The sequence below is a fragment of the Rhineura floridana genome, chromosome 5, assembly GCF_030035675.1.
Source record: "Rhineura floridana isolate rRhiFlo1 chromosome 5, rRhiFlo1.hap2, whole genome shotgun sequence".
NCBI classification, from domain to species: domain Eukaryota; kingdom Metazoa; phylum Chordata; class Lepidosauria; order Squamata; family Rhineuridae; genus Rhineura; species Rhineura floridana.
Window position 1 is genome coordinate 169,920,894 of NC_084484.1, and position 17,814 is coordinate 169,938,707.

Sequence of the window (17,814 nt, forward strand, 5' to 3'; positions counted from 1 at the left end):
CCCAGATCATGTTTTACAAGCTTAGGTCAATTTCCTACTAAGCAAGAAGAAACTCATTTTGCTATTACATCTTGTTAGTTATTTCCTTTACAATGCAATTAAAAATAACACTTGTCCTGGAGATTAGTTCCAGTCCATTGCAGTTACAAAATATTTACAATAAAAGATACTTCTGATCATAATGCCAGCATTTATCAGTTTCTCCATCCCCCTCCCCATCACCCCCACATGTAGCTAACAGAATAGCAAAGGAGCTTGAGTGGTGGGGTGGAGTAGAGGTCAATCATCCATTCAACTATTTGACTTTGTTACGTAATTCCTCGCATGGTTTACAAAGCTTGAGGCAACATCTCTATTTAGTATGACAGAGTTAATAGCCTCAGTCAGTGAAAAGAACCATTCCTAACGGATTAGGAAACAGGATTGTTCCCCCTCCTCAAATTTGTTTGCAAGAAAAAGTCCTGCAGAATACAAAGAGCTTTACAATATACAAGATTCATAGCATATTTACATGATCTTTTATGATCTTTTATTTTATGTTAGACTGTGACAGAATGTTGGGATTGAAATATAGATAGATCATCAAAGCACACCCAAAGCTCCTGTTTGGGCATGAGATCAAGGCCCTGCCCTCTGAAGTAGGCTAGATCAAAAATGATAGAGGGAGACAGCCCTTCCCCTACTCTGCTTGAGATATGCAGAGAGGGACCCAAAGGGAGTTCAACAGAATCTACCCATCGCCGAGTTAGAGGAAGGCCAAACACCGAATCCCATCTTGTCTCAGTGGCACTCAGTCATAGCCCTGTTTTGACCTGTTGTTTTTTTGTGGATTTTTTGAAATAACACATGGAAAGTCCACATCTAAATTGTATGCATTTTGTACACATCTTTCACATAATATATGCACTTTTAAAACCTAAAGTACACACATTTCAATGCTTTTCCATGCATTCGTCCTTAAAATACACGCTTTACATAAAAATATGTATTTTTGTGCACACTTTTCTCAGGCCGAAACTGTATCGCAAAATCTGTAGAAGGGCATTAATCTGATGTGAAGTTGCATTCCAATCTGCAAGCAAGCTCAGGAGCATCAGACTGGGTTGGTCCATGGTGAAAAGCAGACCTAACAAATCCCCCACCCCCACTCCTAGGCAGGATGTCCCTGTTCGGTTATGCTGCTTCTGGCTGGAAAGTCTTTGTCTGTTCACATCACATAGAGGTCCTCCTGTGCCTCAGTGTGGCTTCCTCCAGGAGCTCTCTCCTCTTCAGTTGACCATGTACCAGGCCATTCACATGGCAGGACATCTTTCAAAGTACCTGGCACTTTGTATCTGCACAGGTGCATCCTGGCAAGAGACTGGAGGACTGTGTTGAATTTCTGCAAGGCACCCTTCTGCATGCTGTTTGGGAAGGGGGAAGGATTGTCCCCACAGATGGCAGGACGTCATGATCTAATTCACCAAGCTGCAAGATTGCAAAATAAGGGGCATTTTCTGACACTGCATCTCAAGCAAAACTTTCAAAGCTTTCATAAAAGACAGAAGCCTGTTTCAAAAGCTATCATGCAATCCTGTTTGCACATTAGCCAAAGGTGGATTCTCATGTAATGTTGTTCGATGCCTAGGACAGTGTAGACACAGCTCCTGAGTCAGAGTTCCATATGTGCTCTGATGTACACGTGGAGCTCCAGCATAAATTCGTTTTCCTATTTAATTCAATAGAGAGGGTGCTCCCTTAGTGCATGTGCAGTTTCCCCCTCCACTGAAGTGAATGAGGAGCCCTTTGGGACAAGGATCTTTCACATACACAAGGAACATGTTTAGGGACAGAAATGTTACCATGCCTTTGGACACCATAGGGACTTTAGTAGATTCTAGGGTTATTACCAGCATGGCAAGCTGCACACACAGCTGAACAAAATGTGCCTAGCACATGTATCTTCTATTGGAAATAAATGAAACCACTTTACAAAAATACATTATTTAAGAAGGAATAAAATATTGTAAAGAACATCCCACTCTTTTCCAAAAGCAGTAGCTCCCAAATATTTTTTTATATTATGAACATTAAACTTCTATTTTCTTTCCTTTGACTATTTTTTTTTTAAATCAGTGTTTTAAATGCTGGTATCAAATCTGTAAATCTTTGAAATGGAGCTGCTCATTTCCTTAAAGGTGAAAAAAAAAGTCTCTGCATACAGTTTCAGTATATCCTTCCTGAGTTTCTGTTTGAAGTCACACTAGAAACATATAACCTCTGTCAAAGGTTACTAAAATAGCTTTTTCTTTTTTCTTTTTTTTCTTCGCCATATCAGAAATATTTACTTCTTGCATTTACAGTGTCTACAATGGAAGGTTAAGGGAGGGATTTTAATAACAGATAGTAGGTGACAAAAAAAGAAGATAACTTACAGTTTTTATACAGATATATATTAGTTGAAAAATAAAATATTGCTCATAAATGGGAACATTCACCATGGAAGAACAATGGAAATGATTCAATGAAAGTGAAACATTGTTACAGCCCAATTCTATGTGTATTTTTTCAGAAGGAAGTCCCTCTGAGTTCAATTGGATTTCCTCTTTAGTAAGTGTGGCTGCGTACCCACCTTACATTTAAAGCACATTTAAAGGACATGACTTCCCCCAAAGAATCCTGGGAAGTGAAGTTTGTTAAGGGTGCTGGGAATTGTAGCCCTGTGAGAGGTAAACTGCAGTTTCCAGGATTCTTTGGGGGACATCGTGTGCTTTAAATAAGGTTGCAACCTAAGGGGGAAATCCAAACCCCAGCTGCCAATTTCTGCTGGTTGCCACTGGTAAGGTTCCCGCTAGGGTTGCCAGGTTCTTGGCCTGAGACTGATCATGTATCTTTAAGAGAAGAGAAAGTGAGCCAAGTGCAGGTGTTCTTGCAATGCTGTAATGGGAAAAACCACAAGGTGGAATTCTTTCTTCCCCTTACACAATTTTTAAAGATACAGAAAACCTCTTGGTTGTCAGGCCCGGCATCCAAGAGGTCTTCTGTATCTTTAAAAGTTGTGCAGGGGGAAGAAAGAATTCCACCTTGTGGTTTTTCTCATTACAGCATTGCAAGAACACCTGCACTTGGCTGTCTTTCTCTTCTCCTAAAGATACAGGACCAGCCTCAGGCCAAGAACCTGGCAACCCTAGTTCCCACTGGCAGCACTTCTACCCACCTGCACATTTGGCAGGTGGAAGGAAACTCTTCACCTGTGTGGAGTGATGCTTTAATCACTCCATCAGCAGTGGCCAGTTTAACTGGCAGAGTTTACCTGGCAGACCTCTGCCCAATCCAAACCTCTCCAGCCTGGCACAAGGGAGATCTGGATAGCTCTGCCAGGCTGCAGTTCTGTTCTCACTTACCTGGGAGTAAGCCCCATTGCACTCAATGGGGATTACTTCTGAGTAGACATGAATAAGATCATGCTGCTCATTTCACTGATATCAGTGCTGGAGACACTGAATCATGTGCTTCACACTCATGTTCAAATTCAATGGGTTTTAAGTGCTTAACCCAGGCTGGATGGTGCCCTATATCTACTCATTTGGTTGTAAAAAAAGAACTGATTTCATTTAATGGGACTTCAAATCCTAATTCCATTTCAAAATGTTAAGAACACACACTTGGCTTGTTCCTAGAATAGGGTTGCCAGGCTCAGGGCCTGAGAATGATTCTGTATCTTTAAGAGAAGAGAAAATTCAGCCAAGTGCAGGTTTTCTTGCAACAGTGTAATAGGAAAAACCACAAGGTGAAATTCTCCCTTCCCATTACAGTGTTGCAAGAAAACCTGCACTTGGCTGAATTTTCTCTTCTATTAAAGATACAGAACATTCTCAGGCCATGAGCCTGGCAACCCTACATTTCTCCTAAGTTCAAGGTTCTAGTTCTGGTGTACAAAGCCCTATACAGCTTGGGACCAGGATACCTGAAAGACCATCTTACCCCTTATACACCCAGTCGATCACTGCGCTCTGCAGGTGAGGGCCTCCTGCAGATATCATCTTATCAGGAGGTCCATTCTGCACAACATAGGAAATTGACCTTTAGTGTGGTAGCACCTACCCTGTGGCATTCCCTTAAATATTAGGCAGGCGACATCTCTGTTATCTTTTTGGCGCCTGTTGAAGACTTTCTTCTTTCAACAAGCCTTTTAAGTTAAGACCTATCCCAGTCTGCGTCTGTGTTGGAATTGCTTTTAATATGCTTTTTTAAAAAACATTTTTTTCTAAACAATATTTTTAACCCTTTTTATTTAAGATGTTTTTAAAGCTTTTTTAAAGAATGTTTTTAAAGTTGTTTTGTTTTAATGTATTTTAAGGTCTGTTTTTATGATGTTTTAAAGTGTTTTTACTGCATTTGTTTGCTGCCCTGGGCTCCTGCTGGGAGGAAGGGCGGGATATAAATTAAATAATAAATAAATAAATAAAGTACACATTTTTGTATGCAATGTTGCCTAAAATACACATTTCTGCAAGAAATGTCCCCCAACAATATGTGCATGTTGAGGGACACTTTCCTCTGATATACACATTTTTGTACACATATTCTTATTTGAAAATTGCATCATATAATCTGGAGAAGTGTGAAAGCTGATTTTGGTTTGTGCATTAGCTCGGAAAGCACACATTAGATAGGTTTGCACTGAAATGTAAACTGAACTGATTTCTCTCCCTTTGCATGGCCCCTGGGGAGAGGAGCAATATCTGCTTATTTCCCTTTAGCATTCCATACCACACACAAGACAGGGCTAGCATTCAGCTGGAGGAGGCATCCACACACAAATCTAGGAGGAAAAGAATGGCTAGAAGCCACCATCCCATATCACACTTCCACGAGACAGTGCAAGCATTCCACTTTCTGAGAGCCATATTTTGTTCTAACATGAAGGACACTATTAGGTCCTGTGCATACACCCAAGTCCAACAGTGGCTTTCAAACATAAAAAAATCCTACAACCTGTTGGTTTGTTTACCTTCTGTTTCTAACTTCTGAAGCCAATTTCACAGGGATACCTAGTTATTAAATTAGAAACCTGTAAGTGGAATGTGCTTTGTCAAGAAGACAAGATCCCAGTCACCACAGCACATTCGTTCAAATGGGAAAACACAGAATAGGGTAAGTTGGAGGGAGGTGCAGAACTTTAAGAACTCCATTATTCGGGCTCACAAAATGGCACCCTTTTGTATCCAGGGTCCCATATTCACTAGGTGTTGGTTTTGATTTGGTCATTGTTATTTAAAGCAGGAGACGGCTTGCTCTTCTGAACTTCGGTCCCCCCCCTGGAAGTGTCCTGAAAAAACAGCCTTGGCATCCACAGTGACATGAAGATTCGTTTATATTCCTTCCGAAAGTTTTGGTTCAGAAGTCCATATATTATTGCGTTAAGGCAACTGTTGAAGTAGGCCATGAAGTAGCTTACAACGAACAACCACTCAGGAACTTTGGGTGCTATTTCTGAAGGGTTAATGGCCACAGCCAGCCCAATGAAGTTCAGCGGCGCCCAGCAAAAGGCAAAGATCACAAAGACCACAAACATGGTGAGGAAGTTCCTAAAGTCGCTTGGCTTCAGCCTCAGCTTGACCTCTGATTTGACTCTCCTCCTCACTTGGATCACCAGGATCCAGATCCGAAGGTAGCAGAAGCTCACAATGGTGATTGGGACAATGAAGTGGATGATGACAACGGCAATGGTGTAATAGGAACTAGCCGTCTGGGTGAACGTGCAGGAATAGATACGCGGATCATACTTGAGAGAGCCGACGAAAAAATTAGGCACAGTTGCAACAAACGTCAGTACCCAAATCAGGCAGACATACAGCATCGTGTTCCACCAGCTGTACACTTTGTCATACGCAAAACTGTGGCAGATGTAGCAGTATCTGTTGATGGCAATGGCGGTGATGTTGAAGATGGAGCCGATGACGCTTAGGCCCATCACAAAGCCACTTACTTTGCAGTGCATATCCCCAAAGGACCAGCCATTGTAGAAAATGGCGGTGAGCACTAAGGGAAAAGGGTACAAGGCCACCACTAAGTCAGCCAATGCCAGGCTCACCACAAACGCGTTACCTGGGAAAGGAAGGAGAGAGAGAGAGAGAGAGAGAGAGAGAGAACAATCATACATTGGATATCCAGTTCACAGGAAACTAACAAACACCTTCCGAGAACAATAAGGAAAAACTGAATAACAGCGTGCCCGCTCCCACTCTTTAGTAGGGGCGAATTTGCCATACACTGCTTTTTGGGAGAAGATTTAAGTTTGTCTCTCCGAGGGTGAGAAAGCCTTGGGAATCTCATGGGTTGGAGTGTCCAATAGGAAGGGGGTAATCAGGATGCTTAAAAAAAAACACAGATTCCATAGCTCCAACTTTATTTTTGCTCATTATCAATAACTATAACAACAACAATCATCATCATCACCACAAGGGAAGAAATCTGCCCACAAATCCATCTTGCCATCAGGCTGCTATTTAAGCCTGCTCTGTCCCTTCCGCTTCCTTGTTCTCTTGTGCAGCACCCAACCTGTCTTCCTCGACAGTGCAGGTTCTTACTAGTTGCCCTTTCCAAGGGCTGAGTAGGAATTTTGTGGAGAGTCCCTGATTGGCCCTTGGAGATCTTCTTTTTTTCTGCCTACTCCACACTGTAGGGTTCTTGATGTATGTACTTATTCCGTCTGTTTGGCATTCAGTGTGGGCAGGGGAGGGAATTTAAGGGCTTAACTGACAGGTACCCTAAGGCATCATTGGGTTAAGGGCACTGTTGAGTCACCTGCCACAGCCTTCAGCTTGGGGCTGCCATTTAGGCTTGGCATGCACCCCATGGTGAATGCTGGACAGCAGGGCATGGGTGTTCATATGGGGTTCACATACTCAAGGCTCACTTGCTAAGCAGGGAGTCCTTGGCTGAGGAGCCACAGAATGTGGCTGTTGACATGCCAAGGGGAGCGGAGGGAGGCTTCCCTCATAAGCCCGCCTGTCTATACTGACATAATTTGACTTTTGTCTGGCAGATCTTCTATAGTTATGCTTGAATAAATATGACCTTTCCACCATTACTCTGTCTCACACCTCTTCTTCCAAGGTGTGCTGGCAATGGATGCACACTATGCTATAAAAACCAGACACACACAAACACACAACATTGTACCCCAAAAGCTGAATGTTGTGATCTGTGTAATTTATTTATTTGAAGTTGCAGAACCAAAAGGATTTTTTATAATTGAAGATATATCATATAAACATTTACAAATAATGCATAAATGTTTCTGCAATCTTTTTAATGGTTGTAAACCACCGAGAAGCCTGTTGTCATTAAGCAGTACATAAATAAATAAATAAACAAACAAATAAATAAATAAATATTCAAATAATGCATAGCCCAATATATACAAGAGAAACAAAATACTTTAAAAAATCTTTTAATTGTAAATCACTTAATTTGTTTAATTACCATTAGTTACACCAGGTCAGGTGTGCGGAAACTTTGGCCCTCCAGAGGTTACTGAACTGCAGCTCCCATCATCCCGGGCTATTGGTCATGCTTGCTGGGACAGTTGGGAGTTGTAGTTCAGCAACATCTGGAGGGCCAAAAGTTCCCCACACCCGAGTTACACTCTCATAAATATACTGATGATGAGAGAGAAGAGCCTATCCAGATCATACTGAAAAAGATGGCTCCCAGTTCTTTTCTGCCATGTTGTTGTTGTTGTTGTTGTTCAATTTGTATGCAGCTTCTCCACACAAATGCACTCAAACTGGCTCACAACACAAAAGGGAAAAAAGTACATCAAAATAACATTACAATCACAGTCCAATGTCCATTCAAACACAAATCACAAACGAAATAAAAAATTCATTTTGATGAAATAAATTTTATATTCAAAATACATTATAAAATAAGGTTTCTGACACAAGCCAGCTAATTAATTTCAGTGAAAATGCCACAACTAATTGTAGCATATCTCTGCAGCGTGGATGCATGGCAATGCTATTAACATAATGGAAGGCAACAGCTCCAGAGGAGTGATGTTCAGGTGCTAAATTCCACCAGTTCATTAATTCTGTATAATGGGCCTTGTCTTTAAACAGTCCTATCGAATTTAATGGGGCTTACTCTCAGGTAAGTAGGGCTAGGGTTGCAGCCTCAGTATTACAACCTTTATTATCTACTTTCTGTGAGTAAGCATATAAAATCCTTGTCATGGGAAAGATATATAATATTTGGGTTATCAGCCTTCAAGTTTTAGGTGGTATGGAGAGGATCAGGAAGCAAAACCCTTTTTTTTTTTTTACAGCCATCAGGTGGTGGTGGTGGTGGTGCTCCTCCTGACATCTAACAGTTGCTACCTCCGACTGCTGACTGCTCCAGCACAGTGCAATGACTTCACATAGCTGTATCCAGCTGGGCTGCCAGTCAGTAATTGTCAGGAAGATCTCTGCCATTGACAGTTAAGTCCCCCTTCCACCAGAAATCCCCGTAATTTTGCCGCTAATGAATTGTGATCTGAACCTGGCTGGGGTGGTGGCGGCGGCCTATGTTGTGGTATTAGGCAGGATTAGGGATCCTCAGGCACAGGGGCCAAGTGTAGCCCTCCAGACCTATCTGTCTGGCCCTCAGAACTATCCCCAGGCCACACCCCTCGCTAGCCCTGCTTCACACCCTGAATGTTTTTGCTGGAATGTGTCCTTGAACTCTGATAACACCTCTTGCTTCCCCAGATGGAGGATTGAGAGGGGTAGGTGAGGGTGTGTAGAAACTACCCTGCTGTACAAAGGTAAACTTTACATTAGCTGCCCCCTCTTGCTTCTGGCCTCGCCCGCCACTGCCCTGTGGCCCCCAAAAGATTGCTCATGCGGCCCTCAGGCCCTCCCCACCTCTGGCTTAAGGCATAACAAGCCAATGTGGTATCCTCCACATGTTGTTGGACTACCAGCTCCCATCATCCCTGGCCATTGGCCATGCTTGCTCAGGCTGATGGGAGTTGGAGTCCAATGACATCTTGGAGGGCACCATGTTGGCTACCCCAGTATAAAGTTGAAGACACTATGCCAGCTGGTCCATACTCTTCTTTGACCTGGCTAATTGTTCAGAATGTTGGAGGATGGGATGACATTCACTCCTCAGAAATCCAGAGGAAGTGCTCCATCCACACAACAGAAAAAATGGCCTGAAACAAGCTACTTGTCTCTTATGTTTCCTGCTCCTAAAATGGGTGCCACCCTGATCTCCCTTGTAGGTAGGGTTACCAGATTCATGGCCTGGCCTGGCAACCAAGAGGTCTTCTGTATCTTTAAAAGTTGTGCAGGGGGGAGGGAGAATTCCACCTTGTGGTTTTCCCCATTACAGAGTTGCAGGAACACCTGCACTTGGCTGACTTTCTCTTCTCCTAAAGATACAGCATCAGTCTCAGGCCATGGACCTGGCAACCCTAGTTATGACTAATATCCCATAGTATGGCCAGTGTGGCGTAGTGGTTAAGGTGTTGGACTACAACCTGGGAGACCACGGTTTGAATCCCCACACAGCCATGAAGCGCACTGGGTGACCTTTGGCCGGTCACTGCCTCTCAGCCTCATGAAAACCCTATTCATAGGGTCGCCATAAGTCGGAATTGACTTGAAGGCAGTACATCCATCCATCCATGGGCTGAGAATGCATGATGCAGCCACCTTGCAGGTCTGGATGTGGTCAGCACCTCGATGGGAGGCCACTTGGGAATCTTTGGTGTGCTGACTTGAGTTCCATGATAGAAGAGAAACATAAATATATAAATTCCAGAACTGTTGACAGTGAATCATTTGTCTCTTCTGATAAGCTACACACTATGAACTGACCTACAGGAATTTATGTCCTTTGAATGATGAACTGCTTCCTGACAATCACTGCTGTTCTGCCTCCATAGCAATGTAGGAAGAAAACACCTCCATTATATCCTACTAAAATGCTGACAACAATGTCCAAACTCAAAGCTATGAGAATCCAATGAAAAGAAACAAAAGAGTTCAAATGCTTAGAAGTCTCTGGATTCCTTGAAATGTATCACTATTATTTTTTTCCTGGCAAAGCAATTGAAACTCTTTGTCTATCTTTAAATTATGTTCCTTTCATCAATTTGCTCTCTCTATGTATAAAGCAATTCCATTTTTTCTCCCCCCCCAAAAAACAGCGGGATACTAGAATTGATATTCAAAAAAGGGGAGAGTGTTTCTTCCATGCAACATTTCTTCCTTTGACTTTGTGGGATGAATACTAAATCACTAAAATTCTTAGCAGCTTTCCAAAAGTATTTATAATAGGAAAGTCCTTAATATTAGGTTTTGGATATTTTGGGTCAGTACCAGCAAAAATAGAGTGGGGGGGTTAATGGGATTTCATGCCATGTGTGGCTTATCAAAATTCTCAGAATGCTATTGCTTTAAAAATTACACCTGTTGAGCGAATAACTTGAACCCTGGGATGCATGATCTGCTCTTTGATGAAGCCTATGAAGGTGCCAATTTCAAAGGGATCCAATGGAAATTGCCATAGGGAATCCTGTGCATTCCATACCTTAAATATAGTAAGTTCTGCCCAGGCCCAAACTACACTACTCTGCAGAGTAGGGTTGCCAGGTCCATGGCCTGAGACTGATCCTGTATCTTTAGGAGAAGAGAAAGTCAGCCAAGTGCAGGTGTTTTCTTTACACTGTAATGAGAAAATCCACAAGATGGAATGCTCCCTTCTCCCTCCACAACTTGTAAAGATACAAAAGACCTCTTGGAGGCCGGGCCTGGCAACCAAGAGGTCTTCTGTATATTTAAAAGTTGTGGAGGGGGAAGGGAGAATTCCACCTTGTGGTTTTTCTCATTACAGAGTTACAAGAACACCTGCACTTGGCTGACTTTCTCTTCTCCTAAAGATACAGGATCGTCTCAGGCCATGAACCTGGCAACCCTACTCCAGAGAGCAAAACTAGTATAGGCTCCTCCTCCTCCTCCTTGCTCTTGTCGTTGCTCACATGCTTGAGAGGGCAGATGACTGAACAGCAGTGCCAAGGAGCTAGAGGACAGCAGGGCCAAGTGGTCCAACAGTGCCGAGAAATGATGCAGGCCCAGACTTATGCAGAAACATGAGTCTCCTCCCTAGTGCAGAGTGGTGCTGTTATTTACTAAATTTATATCCAGAGGGAGCCCGGGTGGCAAACAGATGATAAAGCACTAAAAACGTATTTAAAACAAAACATCTTCAAAAACAATTCCAGTAGCAATTCAAACTGGGAACGATTGCTACTTAAAAGGTTTGTTGGAAGAGGAAGGTATTCAGTAGGCCCTGAAGAGACTACAGCAATGGTGCCCATGGGAATTCCAAGGAGAGGGAATTCCAAAGAGTTGGTGCCACAACACTATGGGCCTAATTTCTATAGCATGTGGAATGGACCCAGAGCTCGGAAAAGTTACTTTTTTGAACTATAACTCCCATCAGCCCAATCCAGTGGCCATGCTAGCTGGGGCTGAAGGGAGTTGTAGTTTAAAAAAGTAACTTTTCCAAGCTCTGAATGGACCTCCTGATGAGATGCAGGAGGCCCTCACCTGCAGAGTGCAGTGATCGACTGGGGATATAAGGGATGAAGTGATCTTTTCGTTATCCTGGTCCCAAGTTGTAAAGAGCTTTGTACACCAAAACCAGCACCTTGAACATAGCCTAGTACTTCTTAGAGCCCATCCATATCTAACCACAAAATCCATGTTTTCCATATTCAGTTTGTGGTTGGATTTATATTGAGAAAACATGATTTTCAAGCATCCATACGTGTGGGCTTTTTTGTTGTTGTCTAAATCACTTTAGTATTGGCCACTTCCCTAAGTCCAGCCCTTTCCAGTGATTGGTCCATAATGGCCGTTTGTTGTTTGTGCGCTTTTTCAGAAGAGTGCAGAAATGTATATATATACTTTAATTCCCACGTGTGCACGGTTTTATGGATGTGCAAAAGGGCAAAGTTTATGGATTCCCCCCAAGTACAAGCAAAATAAACGTCTGGGCTGTTACATATAGCATGGTGGATACTAAGGATGGGAGCCGCTGGTTACTCCCAATTTCACTGAATTTGTCGAACTGGGCAGCAAATCCCTTTCCATGTTTAATTGTTTCCCACTGTCTCCTGCTGTTACTGTTTTGAAAGGGCTTTCTTTCTGCCCAGTGCACCCACCAAATTTCCTCTTCATGTCTCCTCCTCCCAAATTGTATTAGATCCTCCACCGCCCACCATGGAAGAAAGCAACAGATTGTCTGTCATGCAGTTTCAGGCTAGCAAAGGGAGGGCCCAGATTAGTCAGTTTCAGGCTTGGAGGAAAAGAACATAACTTGCAGCCTGTGCTCTCTCTCTCTCACACACACACACAGAGCTGTCTGCCTTGCTCTTTGGTATGTTTCACTCCCCCTCCCATCCCTATCAGCTGTCAGTCACAAAAAGAGATGCTTTGCCTGCTGTTGGATCGCCTGCAAGATCAATGCCACATTAAAGTACTAGAGCTTGCTCTTCTCCTCGCCTTTCCCATATCAGTTCAAGAAAGCTGAGTTAAAAACCTCTAAACTCCATGTTTTCAATCAATTGTTTGCGTAATATCGCAAAATAGCTTTTAAGTGGAAATATTGTTCATTAAACATTTGATTTTACGTTTGATCAAAAAATAGTATTTTTTGTTATTTAAAAACCCCAGTGCAATACAGTTACAGGAGCCAGAAGGAGGAAGTTCCCCAGTTCAGTAACAGAAGCAGGAATGAACTGGAAGGTTGAAGAAGGAGGCATGGACAGAGGGTGGATCCAACTTCAGTACCAGAAATGCAACGGTTTATTAGGGGGGAAGGAGACAGGGGGCTTGGCATATGATGGAGCAATGTTCATGGACCACCTATTGCAGGAAAGTCTGCGGCATTGCGTCTGAGTGCACGGATGTGAATGCAATTGATTATTGATACAGGAAAGCATATCGGTTTTTCAGTAGTATTCTAATGTGAATTTGTGAGTGTGAAAATCTGTCCTAGCTTGCAATGTCATGTGGGCGACGGTGAATGAATGAGGACACAAAGCAATAACATTGCAGATTATACAGTCGTGTGGATGGGCCCTTAGTTTTTGCTTTCATATCAGGAATGGGGAACCTCAGTCCAGGGGGGCCAAATGTGACCCTCCAAACCTCTCTGCCCAGCCCTCAGTACTATCCTCAGGCTTCCAGAGCCACACTCCTCATCAGCCTCACTGGCATCCTCGAGTGTTTTTGCTTGGCTGAAATATGTCCTTGAACTTGGATAATGCTTCTAGCTTGCCTGGATGGAGCATACAGAGGGATGTGTAGTTATGCCTAGAAACTAGCTTACTGTACAAAAGTAATATTTATATTGGTTGTTCTGCCCAATTTTGCCTCTGGCCCTATCCACACTGGCATGTGGCTCTCAGAAGGTTGCCCAGAAGGGAATATGGCCCTTGGGGTGAAAAATGGTTCTCACTCCTGTTTTATACATTCTTTAAAAATAAAAGGTGTAAGAGGGAAGCATGCCACTCACTTTTATTCAGAGATGTTGGTGTGGAGCGTGCCTTTGCTATGTTTTTAAAGTATGACATCCCCATGCTGGACATGAGAGGTACTCAGCATTTCACTTACGGTGCCTCCTGGGGGTCATGTGCACTCTTAACTATGTGGGGCTTTGCCCCAAGTAAATGGAGCCTTAATTAATTTAGCTTCCCTTTCTTTGTAGTTGAGTAAATGCATATGCAATATTATTTTGTTTTGAAATATTATAGATTATGCAAAGCCAGTCCCGGTGGGAAAAAAAGATGTCTTATCACCAGCTGATGTGGAACAAAATATATGCAAAAATAAGTTGCCAGGAACAACAACAACAAAACTGTCACCAGCCTGAAAATGGCGATTGACCTGTGGTGAATTGGTGCTACCACCTATTTTTTAAAATCAAATTTTAAATAAAATTCTTTTTCACATGCACAAGTTCAAAAAATGTGTCCACCCTCCACCCTTAATCACAGATTTGTTCTTGAGTCCTAGTTACTTTTCTGATTTTGAAAAGTACAGAATTGTTTTTGAATTTGTGCAAGGTCTATTTCACTTTAACAATTCTCAGCTGTCTCAAGAGTGAGGCTTCTTTCTTTCGAGAGGCACCTTTTCGAGTTGTATGTGATTTTATTTCAAAGCACTTAGGATTTGAGAGATGATTCAATTGTTGAGATGTGGACTCATATAAGAACATAAGAACATAAGAAGACCCTGCTGGATCAGGCCAGTGGCCCATCTAGTCCAGCATCCTGTTCTCACAGTGGCCAACCAGGTGCCTGGGGGAAGCCCGCAAGCAGGACCTGAGTGCAAGAACATTTTAAATAAAGAATATTAAATAAAGAATATTTTAAATCAAAATGAGTTCGCAGTTCTAAATACAGTTATTCCAATACTGTTTTCAATTTTTCTGGTTCAAAATGACTGTGAAATCAACTTTTTCTGAGGTTAAAATGGTAAAAACAAAGTACAGGTCACAGATATTGGAGGAAAATTTGGAGGGAGAGTTGAGATGAAATCTGACTAATTCTATGCCTGATTTCCCTGCACTACTTAATGAAAGGATGTGTCAGATTTCTCATTAATTCTATTAATTCTATATTAACACATTCACCACAATTTTGGCAAATATGAAAAAACAGTTGGACACCGCTGTCCTAGATCCAGCACTGTTGATGGAGACGCAAGTAGCCTCCATGGCAAGGAGAGTTCTTTACCACCTTGTGCAAGTTCATCAGGTATGGCCATTCCTGGATGAGGATAGTAGCTATGGTGGTCCATGTGTAGGTAACTCCATGGGTAGATTGTTGCAATGTGCTCTGTGGGGTTGCCCTAGGAGAGGGATGGAGGAACCTGTGGATTTCAGGTGATGTTGGATTACAACTCCTATTAATAGTCATAACAAGAATTTTATGAATCACTTTTTACATTTGTCTCAAGTGGGTTTACAAGCACATTACAAAAACAACTTTAAAAAGTTTTTAAAGCTGTGCAAAAACAACAACTAAAGATAGGTTTAAAAACAATTTAAAATGAACACTTAAGACAGAGACCATTCTGAAAAAGCTTGTAGAAACAAAAATGTCATCAGTTGTTTTCAGAAAGTACAGATAGTGGGTGCTTCTCATACCTTAACAGAGATGATGTTCTACAGAACAGAGGCAGCCACAAATATGGAAAACTAAACAATGGCCCACAGACTGGAAGTGTTCAGTATATATCCCAATTCCAAAGAAGGGGGACCCAGGGAATGCAGTAATTATGGAAATATTGCCTTAATATCCCATGCAAGTAAAGTAATGCTCAAGATTCTACAACAAAGGCTCATACCATATATGGAGCAAGAAATGCCAGATGTCCAAGCTGGATTTAGAAAAGGAAGAGGTAACAGAGATCATATACCAAATGTATGTTGGATAATGGAACGCACCAAGGAATTTCAGAAGAAAATCACCCTGTGCTTTATAGATTACAGCAAAGCCTTTGATTGTGTTATCAAACTATTGCCTTAATATCCCATGCAAGTAAAGTAATGCTCAAGATTCTACAGCAAAGGCTCTTACCATATACCATATACGGAGCAAGAAATGCCAGATGTCCAAGCTGGATTTAGAAAGGTAAAAGAAAACCACCCTGTGCTTTATAGATAACAACAAGATATAGATTTGTTTGTGTAAATCATGAACAACTATGGAATGCTTTAAAAGAAATGGGGGTGCCACAGCATCTGATTGTCCTGATGCACAACCTATACTCTAGATAAGAGGCTACTGTAAGGACAGAATATAGATAAACTGATTGGTTCCCCATCGGAAAGGGTATGAGAAACTCTTAAAATGGTTAAAGAGAGAAGGAAAGCTAAAGCAAAAGGAGACAGAAACACAGCCAGAACCCTAAATGCAACAATACATCGACTAGTACATAGGGACAAAGAGAACTATTACAATAGTTATTATATAGAAATAGAAGAGGACAACAAAAAGGGAAGGACAAGAGCCCTATTCCAAAAGATTAGATAAATGAAAGGGAAATTTAAACCAAGAATAGGGATGTTGAATAATCAACAGAGGAATATACTGACTGACCAAGATGAAATAAAAGGAAGATGGAAGCAATGCACTGAAGAACTCTATAAAAGAGATGCCAGGATGACAGATTCACTCACGGAGTGAATGATGAGGAACCAGAAATTTAGGAACGTGAGGTGAAATCTGCTCTTAAAATACTTGGAAGAAACAAATCACCACGAACAGACGGCATACCAACAGAGTTGTTACAAGCTACTGAGACTGAATCTGTCCACATTTTGACAAAATTTTGTCAAGAAATATGGAAAATAAAACAATGGCCCTGAGATGGGAAGCATTCAATATACATTCCAATTCCAAAGAAAGGGGATCCCAGGGAATGCAGTAATTATCAAACTATTGCATTAATATCCCATGCTCAAGATTCTACAACAAAGGCTCTTACCATATATGGAGCGAGAAATGCCGGACGTCCAAGCTGGATTTAGAAAGGGAAGAGGCACCAGAGATCACATCGCAAACATACGTTGGATAATGGAATGGACCAAGGAATTTTAGAAGAAAATCACCCTGTGCTTTATAGCCTTTGATTGTGTAGATCATGAAAAGCTATGGAATACTTTAAAAGAAATGGGGGCAAGAGGCTATTGTAAGGACAGAATATGGTGAAACTGATTGGTTCCCAATTGGAAAGGGTGTGAGACGGGTGTATTTTATCACCCTATTTGTTTAATCTATACGCAGAACATATCATATGTAAAGCAGGATTAGACCACGATGAAGGAGATGTGAAAAGTGGAGGGAGAAATATCAATAATTTAAGATATGCAGACGATACCATACTCACTCTTAGCAGAAAGCAGTAATGATTTGAAGCAAATGCTGATGAAAGTTAAAGAGGAAAGCAAAAAAGCAGGACTACAGCTGAACATCAAAAAGACTAATGACAACAGAAGATTGCCTGGGTGTAAAGTCTTAACCTGATATTGAATGTAAGCTGCGCAACTCACATAAGTGATAGAAGCTTGACATGCACGATCCACTCAAATGTACTTTTATACAAATATTATTTAAATGTTCCCCTTTATCTTTAGTATAAATGTATTATATCAGGGATGGAGAATCTGTGATCTTCCAGATGTTGTTGGACTCCCATCAGCCCCAGTCAGCATGACCAATGGTCAGGGATTATGGGAGTTGCAGGCCAACTACAGTTGGAGGATACCATGTGGCTACTCCTAAGTCCTGACCTATTTCCTGCTTTTACTTCCTTCTTGTACTTTGATTGTTGCAAAAAATAAATAAATCCAGATTGTTTAAGACTCTTGGAAGCAGAATATAAACTAGTTTTTGAATGAAACCAGTTTTTCAAGAAGCACTTTTCAGGGGCAAAGAATACTCAGTAGGTCTAGATTGTATGTGGACTAGGTAGCAAAAACAAGAACTCAGTCTCCTCTGATTCTAGAATAAAAAGTTGAGTATATGCAGCCTGTGTTTCCATACTCTTCTAAGCTATCACAGGTGAGAAAATATCAATCCTCATTACTCCATTATTTAAAAGTTTTTTAAATTCTCTACACAGATAAAGCTGCTCAGTTACTATCTACCAAGATGATCTCGTTCAGCACTAATAAAGGTAATTGTGATGTCTCTCTGTTGCCACCTTGTGTCTCAGTTAAAATGGAGAAAATAATGTACTGATTCCAGTCTTTTTTCTTTTT

The 17,814-nt window shown here is 41.6% G+C and overlaps 1 protein-coding gene across 1 annotated transcript in view; it reads right to left on the reverse strand.

The window, feature by feature from the left end:
• Positions 1–5,224: 5,224 nt before the first annotated feature.
• The window catches only part of MTNR1B (melatonin receptor 1B), a 65,183-nt gene continuing 52,593 nt past the window's right edge, over positions 5,225–17,814 (reverse strand). The window contains exon 2 of the mRNA XM_061629617.1: positions 5,225–6,090. Within this exon, the coding sequence (XP_061485601.1) occupies positions 5,225–6,090 (866 nt within the window). The remainder of the gene's footprint in view (positions 6,091–17,814) is intronic.